General features: G+C 26.8%; 3 protein-coding genes across 3 annotated transcripts; 1 reads left to right on the top strand and 2 right to left on the bottom strand.

Annotated features, from left to right (window-relative positions):
* Positions 1-12,369: 12,369 nt before the first annotated feature.
* On the bottom strand, positions 12,370-13,944 carry LOC112592350. Its single transcript, XM_025336368.1, has 2 exons — positions 13,883-13,944; positions 12,370-12,991 (listed from the first exon to the last, which is right to left on the bottom strand). Exons 1-2 carry the CDS (start codon positions 13,942-13,944, stop codon positions 12,370-12,372), a joined length of 684 nt encoding a protein of 227 aa, XP_025192153.1.
* Positions 13,945-13,968: 24 nt separating this feature from the next.
* Positions 13,969-14,996, top strand: LOC112592351 (52 kDa repressor of the inhibitor of the protein kinase-like). Its single transcript, XM_025336369.1, has one exon. The coding sequence runs from the start codon at positions 13,972-13,974 to the stop codon at positions 14,959-14,961; it is 990 nt and encodes a 329-aa protein (XP_025192154.1). The 5' UTR covers positions 13,969-13,971; the 3' UTR covers positions 14,962-14,996.
* A 1,191-nt stretch (positions 14,997-16,187) lies between these two features.
* LOC112592352 (ATP-dependent DNA helicase pif1-like) lies at positions 16,188-16,578 on the bottom strand. Its single transcript, XM_025336371.1, has one exon. It carries the CDS (start codon positions 16,572-16,574, stop codon positions 16,188-16,190), a length of 387 nt encoding a protein of 128 aa, XP_025192156.1. The 5' UTR covers positions 16,575-16,578.
* Positions 16,579-17,714: the final 1,136 nt, after the last annotated feature.

The raw sequence follows: 17,714 nt of genomic DNA, 5'->3' as shown, positions 1-17,714 counted from the left end.
GATAACTAAATTTTCTCTATGACCTTTAAATGGAAGACCATTATTGGCAAGAAACAAAGATAGGTCAATTAATCGTTTTAAAATGTCGCGATTATGTTTCTTTTCTTTTTTTCCTCCTAGAATTATATTATGCAAAATAGTACTGTCATTTTTATTTCGTGTTCTCAATATTCAATATTCTTTTTTAGCAATTTTGTGTTCATTTGACTTCTTATGCTTAACAATTTTTTCGTGACCTTCCAAAAATTTGAAACTCCTTTAGATGGATCAGTCCACTGACAATGGTGTTGAGAAATAGTACGAAATAAAAAACATGTAAAGCAGAACATTTTATTGCGATTTGGATAATAAACTAACCATTTTCATTTTTTAGAAAAATAAAATGTTTACCATCAATACTTGCCTGGCATGGCCCTATTTCCATAAGAGCTCTTTAAAAGGGGTTTTGATAATATTGTTTTCGAAATAAATGAAGATCTGAAGGATAATCTATAGATTTGTCTATCAAAATTTACTGCACTAAATCATAAGTTGAGCCTGTTGAGTTTGAGGGCTGTGATATCACTAATTGTTCTAAAACAATCAAAAAAATATGTTCACAATTAGTACTAGAATTTATATGTTACTACATTGTAATTTTATTAAAATATATAATATCATTTATTTTATATTATTTAAGAATTAAATACTTCAATTCTTAGATATAATTGAAAAAAATGGATTAATTAATAATATTTATTTTCCAACTAAAATTTTACATTTTGTAGTAAAATTAAATTAACAGAAGTTAGTCACTTCCAAGCTCAATGGCCTAGTGGAAGTATAAGTTAATAAGTAATTAATTAATTAATAATATGAGTTAAACAATGCATAATATATGAAAAAGCATGAGCAATAATAAAACAGTTAAGATTTAAGACTTAATAATATTTGTTTTGTTAATTTAAAGAAAATATGTACCAAGATAAAGGAGAAGAAAGAAAATAAAACCTAATAATAATGTGGTTTTACAGATATAAGAAATGACAGTACAACATTGAATGTAGGTACCTACTTGTATAAAATAATGCTAAGCTACATAATATAAATAATGGCAGTGATAATTTTTATGATAGTAAAAGTTTTGAAGGTTAATTTTAAATTTAACACAGAAATTTACAAATACATAGTCTGGTTCCAATTGTGCAAAATAAGTTCTAAATTTAGAAATAGTTAAATTAGTATTTAACTTATAACGAGTATAATGAGAATGGTTAGGTAATATTATGGAATTTTTATGCTTAAATTATAAGGTACAAACAAATTAAAAATATTTTTAATTCTCTATATAGTGCATTTGTAGCGAATAGCCTTGGCTTATTGAATAGATATTTAATTAAACAGTTTAATGTGGACTCCAATTTATTTATATGAGTTTATTAAGCAGAACCCGGAAGGCAATTCCATATGTACTAACTATAGAACTAAAGATTGTATTACATAAGTTTATTATTTAAGATATTTAAAAAAAATTTAAACACATAAAATATTTTCTTGAATTAATTGTCAACTTATCGATAAGTATATTCCATTTTAGATAATCATCAATATGCAGATCTAAGTATTTAATTTATCTTAAAAATAGCTGGGCAATCATTTTCACATTTTTTGTTGTCATGTTTACAAGATTCATTATGTAAAATAAACTTTTTAATATCTGAATGTATGCTGTTGTTTTTAATTTTAAATTGTAAGAAATTTAGATTTATCATAATTAATTTGAAGTGAATTATTATCAAACCAAGTTTTATCTGTATAGAATATAGATACAGGTAATGAGAATACAAAAGAAATGATGTTCATGTTCATCAGTTCATATATATAATAAAAATTATATTAAATGTTACTTAATTTGTAATAAATTTATAATATTTTTTTTATCTACCTTCAATTTCATTCCCAACATTAGCAAAATCTTGATCTAAATTTGTTTTAACTGGTACTTAAATATCCGATAATATATTTTGTTCTGTGTTTAGGTTGACATCTAAAATATAGACAAATCAATTTATTATAATATAATACCTATGAATAAATAGTTAATGGAAAAGAAAATATACCTAGTTATTAGTTATGTTATTTAATTGTATTAATTTTTCCATTTATCATCATTTAATAATAATAACTAATCAATTTCAAAGTAACCAGTGGTTAACTTAAATTACTGAATTAATTTTAGTTTCTAAAACTCACTTTCGTCCTAGAATTGTTTAAAAAAAAAAACCCTTTTGGGTGATGAAAGGTATTTAAACATTAACTACTTAATACTTCTATACTAGGTACTTAAAATAATAAAGTAGGAACTTATAATACTACGTTGTTTTTTAATAGATTGAAAAAAAGATAAAATACTTTTATTTCCTTTTACAGATTTTTCATTTTCTTTCAAAAGTCTTCTCTTCCTATTATGTTTCTGTCAAATGTCAATCGTCATGGACGTCCGACGAATGACGATGACAATATAGCATAGCACTTTTTTTTTTTTTGACAATATTGACTGATAACTTAAATAGTCTATTTTGATTGTATGGCAATTGGAATATCATTTCATTATGGTGTGGTGGTGATACAGTGAGAAATATTATAGAAATAGTCATAATAATATATAAATAGCCGAATACCTGTGGTATATAATATATATATATATATATATATATATATTATATTATATTATAGAATTATTACTTATTATACTTATTAACTAAATATGCGGGCGCCTAAATCGATAAAAACAATCGCTTATATACTTAATAACAAAAAATAATAATAAATATAAATTACCAAAAACAACAAAACAGAATTCAGCCTCACAAAATAAATTGAGCTTTATGATTAAATATCACAATAAAGCAGCAGAAAATCTGTTCCCTCGAAAGTCGTGGTAACTCGTAAGACGATGGTGATGATTGGACTCACACCTCGTGATCACACGAATTTTTTTCTGTGGCACGTGCGAACGAACGAACGCGACGTTGAGTCTTGATTATCGTTCGATCGTTGGAAAAAGACAAAAAATGAAAAAAGCATATTTAAGTTTACACAGCTTGTCTCCCCGTATGTAGGAGGGGAGAGCTTGCTGGGACTTTATATTATCAATTCGTCACATTTGTAGAGTCCCAGCACAGCTTATTAGGCGGCAATTGTTCCGCGTTCGAATAATACTTCTATATAAAATAGAATAGAATAGACCCATTATTATTTACTATTTAGCGATAAGACTTATTTTCGATTTGTAAATAATATAATCTAATTTCATCTGTGCAACGATGGTGCAGACTGCAGATACGTCGTACATAATAAAATATTATTAATTCAACTCACTACCATATAAAACAATGTAAACATATAATATATTAATATATCTACCTATTATATGAATTATGAATTGAAGAAGTGTGAATTAGTTTTGTAACTTATTAGCCAAGAGGCCAATTTATTCAACAAATAATAACTGTGGGTCAGCTGACCTCTAGATCCGACCCTGATGGCTACTAGAAAGGTAAGACTCATTGTTTTGTACCAAAATTAATATTACCATGAGTATAAAATAGAATGTAGGATTTTTGATCCTCATTCTTATGTTAGGTATCCAATATTTTGTACTTTTGTAGATTCTGTACCGTGACAAGTGATAAAATAAATGTGATTATTATTGAAATAAAATTTTTTCTGAAATTTTTAATCGAAACCTTTTGAAAAACATTTCATTAGAAAAAGATAATCACTATTACTAATACAATTTATAGATGGATGTCTACATGGCTACGTTCATATTATTTTTATAATAATTAAGTTATTCTTTAAATAATGGCATAATACCTATTTAACTAACTTTACTCTTTTCGATATTTAAGAGTACCTATATAGGTACTTAGATACTTAAATTAATACACAATTATTATGGTGTACCAATAGACACCAATCTATAGTTGTTGATTCAACTTTTCCCAATATTATCCAATTAGTCTAAATAGTTATAGCTATAGTATTTTTTATTTTATACTACCCAACATTGGTAGATACTTAATAGATACTTAATTATTTTTTTCAATTTTAGAATAAAGTAAATTGGGTTATTGTGATATTTTTGGATTCCAAGAGTTACAGTGTAGTACCATCAAAGTAGCTTGTCCAAGATGATTCGAATAATCTATTGAATAGTACAGTACAGTTTTGTTATTAGTCACTTGGTAGAGTAACAAGCTCAGAAATTAAAAATGCTTTGGATCCAGAACCTACTTGGTTGAAGTATGCAATAAAAGTTATCGGTGGTACCTAATAAAACATATGGTATGTAAAATAAATTATTTTGTAGCTTATGTTTATTACTCTTTTTAGCTTTCAAAATATTGTAGTAAATAGCCAGTGTGTAATATTTAAAAGTTGTATTTAATACATTTATTTTACATAGATGCCTAAATTGCTAGATTTCTATTGTTATCGAGATTGTTGTCATTTTTCTAATTTAAAGTTTACTCATAATTTAGGTAATTTCAAGCTAGCTTAGCATACTAGAGTTGAAAAAAGTCAGAAATTAAAATATTCTTTAATGTTGAGTAAATACATGATAATATTATACTATGATTAGTATAATTTATGAATGATGAACATATAGTAGGTATAATTTAAAACACTAAGTCATGTTTGAAATTATTGCGTTTAGATCTTGGATACTATATAACTCATGCATCTAGTTCTGCATCGAAGAACATAATACATATTATACAAAACTACAATACAATCAGTTGAACTACAAACACAGAAACAATCCCAATGACTAAAATATATCATTCATTATCAAATGAAATGAATCAACTTCAGCATATTAATCATATGTTCATTCAGTTTACCAACCTCCTACTCAAAATGAACAAGTAATTTTTAAATTTTTTATAATATATGTGTATTTTACACATTTCATACAAAAAATGTATTACAGTAGAACTTCGATTAACCGTCTCACTCTCTGTTATCCGTCATCGGTCATCGCTGAAAAAAAAAATAATTAGGCGATTGTGATAAACTCGTCGTGGTGCCCAACACAGTAACTATAAAGTGTATAAAAATAGTTTGTAATATGTACATATCCAATATAAGCGATAAACGTGATAAACGAACTATAGCAAGTCTTACTTCTACGTCGAATACGTAATATTGCTGCTAAAAAAGCTAGAGAATTAAAAAACCAAACTAAAATTACAGATTTTTTTTTTATAATAAGTGTGGTATGTACGAGATGTTTATAATTTATATGTGTTATAATAATTAATTTATATGTTATATTTTTTTTATATGTATTATTTTTAAAGTACACACACGTAAAAAATATAATAAATGTGTGTATATGTATGTACACGTTTTTTTTTTGCAAAATTTCCGTTAACCGTCTATTCGATTAACCGTCATAGCCCCGGTCCCGACAGTGACGGTTAATCGAAGTTCTACTGTAATTAAAATACATGCTTTCTTCATCTTCTTCAATATAAACTAAATTATAAATATATTTTAAATTCATACAGTCTATAAATATCCAAAATACACTGCAGCAACAGCTATCAAATAACACTCTTAATACTACTCATGATAACTTTACATCAACTTAAATTTAATTTGATGTTAAAAAATAATAACTTTAATATTTTTATTTGTATTATAGTTGGATTAGGCTTTGATGAAGATATATTAGAGAGACTAAAAAATATTATCTTACAAGGACAAACCGCAACAGATCTGTTGTTAAATCGCATATTAACTAAAGTTGAATTAATAGAAGCCAATTTAAAAAATACATCTTAAAATAATAATCCAACTATGTACATTGATCCTAATTTTTTGGGTTACTTTCCTCTAAAAAATTTTGAGGAACCTCAAATAACCTGTATATAACCTTATAAACAATAAAACTGAATTTGTTCTCAAACTGGTAATATAAAAACTTTTTAAATCAATAATTTTAGTTTAATTCTTAAATTTATTTTTAAGGAATCATTTATAAAGAGTGTAGGCGGAAATTGTGCTGCAAATCATGTAAAAAGAGTCATGAGTAAATTGTTCACTGATGAGTACTGTGTACATATTTCATGGGCTGGTCGTGAATTGGTGAATGATATGACAAAGTTAAAAGAAACTAAACTTATTAAAATAACGAAAAGTAATAATTTACTATAACAATGTTTAAATTTCTATACAAATAATATAACTTCCTAAACTCAATATATATCTATATTTTATATTAATTATTTTATTTTTACTCTTTATTAATAATATTACATCTAAATTAACTAAATTCATATTGAAAAACTAATTTTTATGTAGAGATTTATAATTTAACAAACATTGTTATTGTGTACCTGACATTAATTTATTAGTTATAAACTTATAAGTTAAATATTTCTTCATAATTATTAGAGGTCATCCAAGAATGTTCTTCGGCTCTTTTTAATGATTCGCAGTTTGAAAATTAAATAACCTAACGATTAAGGACTGCAAATATAAGATTCAAAAGTTTTCAAATTAGAAATAATAAATCACAATAATACAATAAGTAGTAGTTCTAAAATCAAATTAACTGATTTTTTTTATATATTGTGTTTTCTATTAAGCCTCAGAGATATTAATTTTTGCTTAGTATTTTTATATAGTTTAATAAAAGTTATATTTATTTGTATGCGAAACAAGAAATTAAATATTGATTTAGGTATTAAACCATTTTATAATTCTTAAAATTTTAAATAAATAGCTTAATATTTTCTCAAGACTGTAATGAATATACTTAATTATTAAAATGTGTTAAAGAGGTATAAAAATTGAATTTTTTTTTCACTAAGCTGAATGTGTTAAATGTTTTTATGACCTATATAAAATGTTTTTGTAAGAGCTAATTTTAAATTTACTTAAAAATGTATTTATTTTTAAACAATACATTTGATGTGATGTTTTTAGACTAAATGTCATAAATTGGGATTGATATCTTTTCGTTATTTTAGAAGAATTGTAAAATCAGCAAAGAAGAATGTGTTATGTCTACAAAACATTACCGCAGAACAGTGTGACACCATCAATAGTATCTATAAATCCTGCTAATACAACTGAAATAATAACACCATCTAAGTAAGGAAGATACTAATAATGATTTGATAATGTTAAGGCCATATGTTCCATCGGAGTTCTGTAGATTGCCACGGCCGATTGATGATGTAGAATACTGGAAGGCTACTGAATTACGTAGTTTTGTTTTATATACGGGAGCTATTGTTTTAAAAGGTAAATAAAGCCTGAATTTTAAAACATTTTTTATTATTAGTTTTTGCCTCTAGAATTTTAGTGTCCCCATAAACCTATAGTAAATATAATTTTAAAGCATTTGAACTATTACTACAGTTTATGAATGGCTATGGCTTATTATACGGCCATCAATATATAAGTTATAACTCATAACGTTAATAGCCCAATTAACCTACCATTTTTTGCAATATTGCACGGGCCACTTGATAATTTCAGCTCATTCAGATATGAAAATTACCTACAATATATTAAAAAATCTATTAAGTCCATTAATTTATATGCGTTTTATACCAATACTAATTATCTTAAAGGTATATAATATTTTTATGTATACATTATTATTATTTACAGTAAAATATGGTGGTGAAATGATTGAGTCGATCGAATTCTATTAAATCAAGTCCTATACATTCTATAAGTTTTTTAGACTGGCTTTTTTTGAAAACAAAATGCAAATTATTTTATCGAAGGGATCAATCATTATATAAGTATAAAAATAAAATAGTTTAGCAATAAAACTATCAAAAAAAAGGGTTCATCAGGCTTTTGTTCTCTTTGGCATTAAAGTCAAAAGTTATAAAAGTAATGTGTATATTGTATGCCATGTTTTTTGAAATATCTTATTAATTTATGTTGAAAAATTAAAAAAAAACGTATGATTAAAAATTTACTGTGCATAAATGACAAAACATTCTACATTCGCAATTAGTATTCAAAATTTGTTTATTGAATATACATCCATGTCCAGTCATTTATAATTTTATAAAATAGATGGACAAAATAAAAATAAAGCCAACGAAAACAACATAACGTAAAAGTCACCTATGATTGTGTATATGCTATACGACAAGATTCTTTGTAATTTGCTACATACTTTTTTTATACTTACAAAAATATTTCTAATCAGTGAAATTTACCACTAAAAATAAAATTATGATCGAACGGCGGTATGGTTAGGCAATTCAGATACACAATCGCCTCGTGTCTGTTTTTATATTTTTCGGTATTTTACCGCAAGTGTGGTTACTAAAATATATCAAAGTACAACGCAAAAGAGCAAATAAATATACTGTTAAAAAAAATACGGAGAATGAAGTGATGTATTTACCTAATACGTTCCTTTAGCTAAGATCAGTAACCACGCACGCTTTTTTAAGAAAAATGCGATTTTCGGTGTAATATTATCAATGTAATACCAATATAATCATTAATTGAAGACCCCGGTGCAATAACCAGATACGTCCATTTTTGAAAATTATTCAGGAAATGAAAAAAACGATCTATAAAATTGGAAACTTAACCAAAAATTAAAAACGTATTATTATTTTTTTTGTAAGGATAAGATACATCACTCAAACCCATTTCCAATGGTTTATATTTTATACTCATGATAATATTTATAAAAAACTAAAAAACCATGGTAATTATATTTTTAATGGTTGCAATAACCAGTTACGTCCAATTTTGTTTTTGGACGTAACTGGTTATTACAGCCAACAAAATATTTTATTGTGGTCAATAAGCACTCTATTATAAAATATTATTATGTATTATTAAATAATAATCATATAATTAATTTTAATGATTAATTGATTTTTATTTGAAATATAGATTTTAATGTATCAAGTTATTTTTTAAATAAATAGTTAACTAGAAATTATGCCATTAGAGTAATATAAACCACCCTATTAGGTTATTAAACATACTCCCCTTTAATAAACCTAGTATAGGTCCCTACAAAATGGCAAAATAAGTGTATGCATTATTATAATATTTTATCATATGAATTCATTATTACAAGTTATATTAAAAGTTATAAGGAATGTTGAAAAAATATATTGTATAGTTACATAGTTATCACTTAGTCATTATACAACTAAAACTTTTAACAATAGGTTTGTAATATTATTATAAACATAACAGAATATATATTTTTTTTAAAAAACATAAATATTAATAGTGACTTCTTGTCGAGTATAACATTATAAGAAATATTAAATAACATTTTATTATTTTTAGTTAATAATAAAAAAAGAATCTCTTGATCAGTCTTAAAATATTGATATAATCACATTAAGTTACTTTAAAACTAAAACTTTTAGTAATATTATAAATTATTATAAACATAACAAAATAATATTAAAACAATATATATAAATATATTAATAGTGAATAAATTACTAGATTTCTTGTCAAGTATAAATCTTTAGGTTAAGTTAGCTGTTAGGTTTATTTATTTCTCATCTTCATCAGCATTTTCAAAAGTAACTATTAATGAATAAAAATGAAGACAATCAGGTGGTATACATATTTGGAGACTAGGTCTTGAACGTCTCTTAGTTTATCTGGTTTTATAGGCAATATTTTGTTATAAAGTTTTTATAAGTTTATCTGGTAAATCAAGTGTAGCGGAAGGTTTTTCTAAAGTTATATGGTTACCTGTTAAATTAGTATTTGCTGCTGTACTGACTAATAATCCTTCTAATGAATAAATCATACATCTGTACAACATTAAGATTAATTTAGTTTGCGCTTTGAATTTTTGTTTAAAATGATCAGAGTAGTTCAAAATAATATCCTGAGTAACATTTATTACAAAAAACTTTTTACAAGTCTTGGAAACAATATTTTGATACGTCACAGGCAAAAATACTCTTTCCTGCCGCCTCTTTTGTTTTTCAATATGTCCAAAATTCCTATCACACGGTAGGAAACTGTGTCCTGGTTCTGGATTGTTAAAATTCCATATTCCTTTTTTTTTTGCCACACTATATAAATATTGAACTAAGCAATGATTTTTGTTCTGGGCACTGCAATTATCAGAAAAAATATAAACTGTATCAACTCCTCGATCCAAGTAATTGATAAAAAAGTGGTTTATGAAGCTTATTACTTCATTTTTGCCTTTTTTAGACACTACTTTATTATACATATAAAAATAAGATTTCCCAGTTCTACCCGAAAAAATACAGAAGTTATACACCCAAAGTTGACGTTTATAAAACACATCACCAGCTGGGACATGTAATAGAGGCATATTCTGTTGATAATCAAAAGACAACACCTCACATTTATTTTCCATCACTTTGGACATGGCTTGATATTTTTTTAAATCTTCATAAAATAGTTCAGCTTTTTCAATATAAAATTCTTTTTCACTAATTAATTTTGACTTTTTTACTTCATCAGTTTCAAAATTAATTTGATTTTTAAGTAGGTCACACAACTGACAAGTATCTGTCTTTGGATGACCAAAAGACATATTATAGTTCAAAGAAAAGTAGCGACTAAAAAAATCATAGGATACGATCGGTACTATATTAGTTTCTCCATCTTGTATTTTTTTGTAAGTTTCTGGTTCATATTTTTCCAAATAAAGGTTATGCATGATTTTTTTATTTAAATCTGGTGATAGGTAAGTAACGTTTCCATTTGATTCTCTACTGTAGTGACTTTGATGATTTGGGAAGCTTTTAATATGGTCATCGAGTTGCTTTAAAATGTTGTCTGGGATTTTATTTGAGCGGTTAGAATGTTTTCCCCTTAAATCCTTAAGACTAGGATTATTTGATTTATTACAATACACTAATCTATCTACTCTTGCCATTGTTATGCCATATACATAATATATAAAAGCTCTTTTACAAACATTATATTCCATACAATTAATTTTCAAAATAAACTTATTAGTAGCGGATTTAGGTTTTTTAACACCAGTTCTAGGTCTACAACGCACAATATCTTTTACTTGAATTAAACCACATAAATATGTATCTTGTTTTTTTTTTTCTCCAATATTATTGAAAATATTCAAAAGACTAGCCCTGTCACCTTCGGATACTTTAGAAAAACATTTATTTTTACATGTACAAGACCTACTTGGTTTCCTGGTACCAACCACTTTTCCACTTCTACTTGTGTATTCTAAACCAAAAGCTTTACTGGTTTTGGCTTTATTCCTATTCCATAGACTTAGTCTTCGTCGCCTCTTCTTACCTTTTCTTTCACTATCAACTATATTATCTTCTTCATCAGTGTTAGATGGTTCTATTACACATAAAGAAGTAGATGGAATATTATGGTTTTGTTCAAAACCATTAGAATGATAATTATTGTTATTATTACCATCACTGTCATAAACTAATATATTATAAGAGGTAACTTATTTATTAATATTTGAAAATGTGCATTTATTTGAATTATTATTGTCATTAGCCTTTTGATCATTTTCAATTAGTTTTCTATAGATTTCCTCATCAAAATCAGACACTGATAAACTGGAATCAGTCCTCATTCCATCGTTAATAAAATCTGGATCAAAATCCGTGTCATCGAATACACTTAAAGAACTATCACTCATATTGTTTATAAAAATAAAATATAATTTAATTTTAGGATAAAACATCAGTTGTAGGTACCTAATTATTTGAAAAATATTAATAAGTAATAATTATTATTTATTAATAATAAGAATTCTGATTTATTTTGTGGATAGTATAACTAGATTCATATTGATTAAAAATAGTGGTACCATTACAAAAATACTTATTTATCACCAAAAAGGATAAAAATAAAGTATATTATTATAATAAAATAATTTTATTTCATTAAAATATATTTTTATTTTTATACTACATCAAAAAAACTAAGTCTTTATACTTGGTTATTGCGATGGATAGAATAATAAAATTTGAATAGAAGTGTTGATAGCAATAACCAGTTACGTCCGGACGTATTTGGTTTTTGCGCCCAATGAAAAAAAAAAATGGATATATAGTATATACTGTATCAACGGATACATCCAGACATACCTGGTTATTGCACCCAACAGAAATTTAAAAATCAGTTGTATCATTTTTATTTCAATACTATTCGTTGGACGTATTCGGTTTTTGCACCGATCGATAGAGAATTTTTTTCTGATTTTTTTTTTTTTTTTTTTTTATTGAACAAAAAGAAACATCGGCTACGTGGCCATTAGTTATAGTAATACATTATTTTTTTTTTTATTTTATTTTTAAGGTTTTACAATTGATATAAAAATTCTTAAATTAGGTTGTACAGTTTGATTTCCTTTAAGAAGTTGATTATGTTGATATTTGATTGAAGGTCTGGCTGTAAGGCTTCACTAAGTTGATATGGAATGGAGTGTTTGGATCTTGAGTCTACGTACATGGAACAATCAATGATTATATGTTTGACAGTGACCACCACTCCGCATGTTTCGCATATGGGAGGGTCTTTTCTAGCCATGAGGTGGTTGTGTGTTGCGAAGGTATGCCCAATACGGAGACGATTTATAATAGTTTCGTCTTTCCTCTTTAAACCGGGGTTTCTCCATACTTGGATATTATTTTTTATTGTGTTTAATTTGGTGTTTTGTTTTGACCAGTGATTTTGCCATTTATGAAATAGGGTCATCTGTATAAGTTTTTTAGAATCTTTATAAGTACTAAAATTTAGCATATGAGTGTCAGTAGATGAGGCTGCTTTAGATGCTTCTTGATCTGCCAATTCATTTCCATCAATTCCACAGTGTCCAGGTATCCATAAGAAGGCTATTTCTATTCCTTTTTGACTTACTTCATAGGTTTTTTCTTGGATAAGTTTAGATATATCTGATGGATTTGTAAAGTTATTAATGCCAGTTAAGCTGCTAAGCGAGTCACTAAGAATTAAATATTTATTGTGTGACGTTTCTTTATTTATGATTATATTTTGTAATGCTTTATATATGGATAATGCTTCGGCTGTGTAAATAGAACATACAGTGGGAAGTTATTTCTATATCAAAACATGAATTTTGAAAAAATGAGGACGTATCTGGTTATTGCACCGGGGTCTTCAATTTCTCGTGAATATATTGGCAATAGACAAGACACAAGACGCGAAAAAATGATATCGAGGAAATTTAATCATCGGGAGAAAATAATAATAATATTGATATTACTAGCAAATATATACACTTTAGATAAACCTTTATAAAATAATAATTACGTTTGTATTTTTTCATACAAAGGACTCGGAAGATGCAGTAAACCCGAAAGATCAAGTTGTGGAAAATGGTAATGTTCATTGAATATAATTTAATATAATTAGTATTTATAGTTAAAAAAAAAAAAAATGTTCTGTTTAATTAAATTTAAAAAAAAAAAGTATATTTTTAACATAAAAATAATGTTAATATATTATAGATATTCTTATATTTTAAATAATTGTCTACATTTCATTTTACAACATTTTATGAATTTTATACTTTTAATAATTTTCAAAATAATATAATTATATAATTGCCCCAAACTTACAAAAATTATAAACCAATTATTAATTTTTTTTACATATATTTATGAAATTTTGTGTTAGTCGAAAAGGGAATCGACCTACTCAGGGGCGTGCCCAGGGGGGGGGGGGGGGGTTGGGTGTTCAAACCCCCCCCGAAAAATAAAAATAATTGTTAATAAAAGTTTTACATAATATTATAATATATAATATATTATAATGTATATAATATATGTAATATATATATTATATATATATATATATATATTATATGTGAAACTTGATTAGGTTTGGTTCACATGGACGTGGTGTCTTTAAATCGCTATCGTGAAACAAGCTCATTATTTTGGGTCATGTGAGCTTTTATCGATGTGTGAAACGAGATGGATATTAAGACACGATGCTATTAATCGCTTTAAAGAAATGTACATTCCAATAATTCATGCGTTAGAAGATCTCCAAAAATCAATTAATACCGAAACTTCCAATAAAGCTTATCAACTCCTTTCAGTAATATTAAATGGCCAATTTTTTATTACTTTAAGCATAATAGAAAAAGTATTTGCTTATACATTACCACTATGTTATAACTTACAAACTGTGAATTCCGATTTAACTGCTGCATGTGATCATGTTCAAAATATAATTGATGCTCTTAGTAACCTTCGTGAAAACAGTGATTCCAATTTTAAATTAATATATGATAAATGTAATCAAATACTTATTGATGTAGGTAGTGAAGTGACAATTCCTCGCTGTGTAAAAAAACAAACAAACCGGGATAATACTCCTTCACAATCGCCTGAAGAGTATTACAGACGCACAATATTTAATTCATTTTTAGACCATACCATTGTTCATTTATCAGACCGTTTTATAAAACATAAACAAATAATAACCGACTTAGAAAAATTAATTCCAAGTCGTATTAATGTAAATTCACTAGATCTATCAAAAGATACTATAATCTTTTATGAAAGTTTATTGCCAGATTCTACAGTATTTAATGAAGAATTCTCCACATGGAAATTAAAATGGTTAAAAGATAACATTGAAAAAAAACCTTCAAATGCAGTAGAGTCTTTATTAGAATGTGATGAAAGATTTTTCCCAAATATAAGAAAACTGTTGGAAATATTAGCAACTTTACCCGTGTCTACGGCAACTGCAGAAAGAACCTTTTCTACTTTACGGCGTCTCAAAACATATCTGCGCAACACAACTGGCGAAGATCGGTTAACTGGGTTAGCTCTTCTTTCAATTCAAAAAGAAATTAACGTTGATCCTAATGAAGTGGTGAGAAGGTTCGCTTTAATTCCTCGAAGACAAGGATTTTTTTTTATATTATCTAATAACTAATTATATATATATATATCGAAAAATTATTTAAAATGTATTTTAATGTATTATAAATTATTATGTATTATTATTATTATTTTTTTTAATATTACTATTGAATAATATGACTCGATCTGACATATGTATGTTGTTTGAATATTGTATATATGGCCAATTAATATCTATTATCTAGTAAAATAAATACACTTATACTCTTAAAATAGGTACGTGTTAGTAAAAATATTGAACCCCCCCCCCGAAAAAAATTTCTAGGCACGCCCCTGGACCTACTTTAAATTTGGTCGAAAAGTGAACAGCTGAAAAGAGAAATATACATTTTCGGTCGAATACGGATATGCCCTTTATGATGTCATTCCATTTATCACGACATTGAAATATATATACAACTAAATGTTCGGGCATTATAGTTCAAATTCTAAATTGCCTTCTAATATTATTTTTTTATCTTACATAATATATCAAATAGGAATAGTGAATGTTCGATACCATAAATTAGGGCGTTGAAGTCATGGCAATGGTGACTATTCGATATCTTAAACCTGTAGATATAGTCAGAGAAACAGCCACGCTAGGTAAAAAGTTGTGTTAAATAAAAGTTAACACATAGAAATTTTCTTGTTATCCATGATTTTACACCCTTGATATGACTTTAGGATCTTATCTCATCTTATATAAACAATTGTATATTTATATATCACCAACACCGCAACTTAACGGTTATAGAACGTATCAATTTGTATTGTAGTTTTTTAGAAGAAGAAATAGGTAAATAAGAAAAAAAAATGTCCTCACAGAGTGTCAATCGATGAAATTATTGGGTTAATATTTTTAAATTTTTATTATATGACATAAAAATATAATCTATACTATATATAAAATTGTAAGGGTTTTTCTTAGACCGCACTAACCGAGAAAACTACTGAACCGATTTGGCTGAAATTTTTTTTAAATGATAGAGAATGTCGAGGAGCGGGTTTATAGCATAAATTATGGACCTAACTCCTGTGAGTTAGAGATTTAGAGACAAAAACTGAGTTAGACCGGTGGCGCCCTCTAGCAGATAAAAATATAAAAATAGTATAAATAACTAGCTGACCAGGCAAACGTTGTTTTGCTTAATTTTTTTTTTTTTTAATTAAGTTGACCCGGTTAACTTAACACCTTCAAATAAAGTCTAGATTGATAATAAAATTCAAGTATTCCATTGTAATGAATTGTTACAGAAATCAATATATTGCATTTTGATAAACAATGTTTTTCGTTTTGTTTTCTGGTGCAAAAATAAACAACGAAGACGGTTTTCCAACACGCGAACTGGCAACGTACAGCTGCCCGTGCGAAAAACATGGAAATTTCAAATTGATCCCACAGACTTCCAACGATTGGCCTTGCGATTTATTGATTGTCATCGCAAAAGCCAATCTAACAGGAAACTGAATCCGCTTAAACTGAAATGAAAGATCTGTTGGAATGGTCGGAATTCGTGGGATAAGGACTTCCTCCCCTTTGAAATTGCCCTTGATGATCGTTGATTGTATTACATTGTTCATCAGTTTCTTGACGGACAATCGTGTACCATTACACAATTTAGGAGGATTTAGATTCCGCAACATAATTATGATGATAAAGGTACTCGAGCTGATGTCGTTAATGCTTGCTTAAAATCTTCCCCTATATGGAATTATGTTGAAAAACTTTATTTGCGAACAAACATGAGAGTTTATTTATGCGGAGGGGACGATATTTTTCCAGCACAGTTGTTGAAAATTGGAAATGGAACTTTAGAAAATGAAAATGGTTATGTAACGGTACAAGATTACAAATAAAATCGTTGCGAAATAATATTATAGAAGCCGTAATAATTCTTACAGGGCCAGCGAAAGGAGAAATTGCATTTATTCCAAGAATTCCCATGATTCCCTGTGACTTGCCTTTTTTCTTTCAAACGGCTTCAATTCTCGGTTAAAGTTTCTTTTGCCATTACCATAAACAAAGCGCAAGGACAAACATTCAAGTACGTTGGCGTAGATCTTCGTACAGAGTGCTTTTCACATGGCCAATTATACGTGGCATTTTCTCGAACTGGGGACCCGAATCATCTTATGATTTTAATTTCAACAGGAAATATAACAAAAAATATCATATACTCAGAAGTCTTATAAAATTCTTATTTTAATTCTTTTTTTTCTTTTTTTTTCTTCATCAACTTCAATAAAATTCTTTATCAACCATAAATTATTTCTTTTTTATCTGTAGTTATTTTTATCATTTATAACGCTAGAAAAATTTCAATCCGTTTTCATTAACCGTTTTTTTATATTTACTTGCCGATCACATCAAACAATAATATTTGAATAAAAACTTCTACATATCATGGTCCGAAGGCAAAATAAACAACCAATCACGGGCGAAGCTGTGTCGGGTCGGCTAGTATATTATAAAAATTGAAATACAAAAATTTCTAATATATGCATATAATACACATCTAGAGTTTTCAAATTTTTTTATTTGTACTTAACATTGTAACATATAAATATTATTTTTAAATTTATTATTATATTTTTTTAGAAACGGAAGAGATACAGAAGTTAACGCATACTATTGGTAAAACAAAAATAAAAACCTCTCAACATTTTTATAAAATTTACTCAAATGAACTTACTTACGAGTACTTACTATACTTAATTTTAAATTTTCAGATGAATTAATAAAAGTTAATCATCAATTAACAAGCAAAATAGAGAAATTAAAAG

This window comes from Melanaphis sacchari, unplaced genomic scaffold, assembly GCF_002803265.2.
Source record: "Melanaphis sacchari strain LSU unplaced genomic scaffold, SCAv2.0 Contig1709_pilon_pilon, whole genome shotgun sequence".
NCBI classification, from domain to species: Eukaryota; Metazoa; Arthropoda; class Insecta; order Hemiptera; family Aphididae; genus Melanaphis; species Melanaphis sacchari.
The sequence above is the reverse complement of the archived record's forward strand: the minus strand, read 5'-3'. Positions and strand labels throughout refer to the sequence as shown.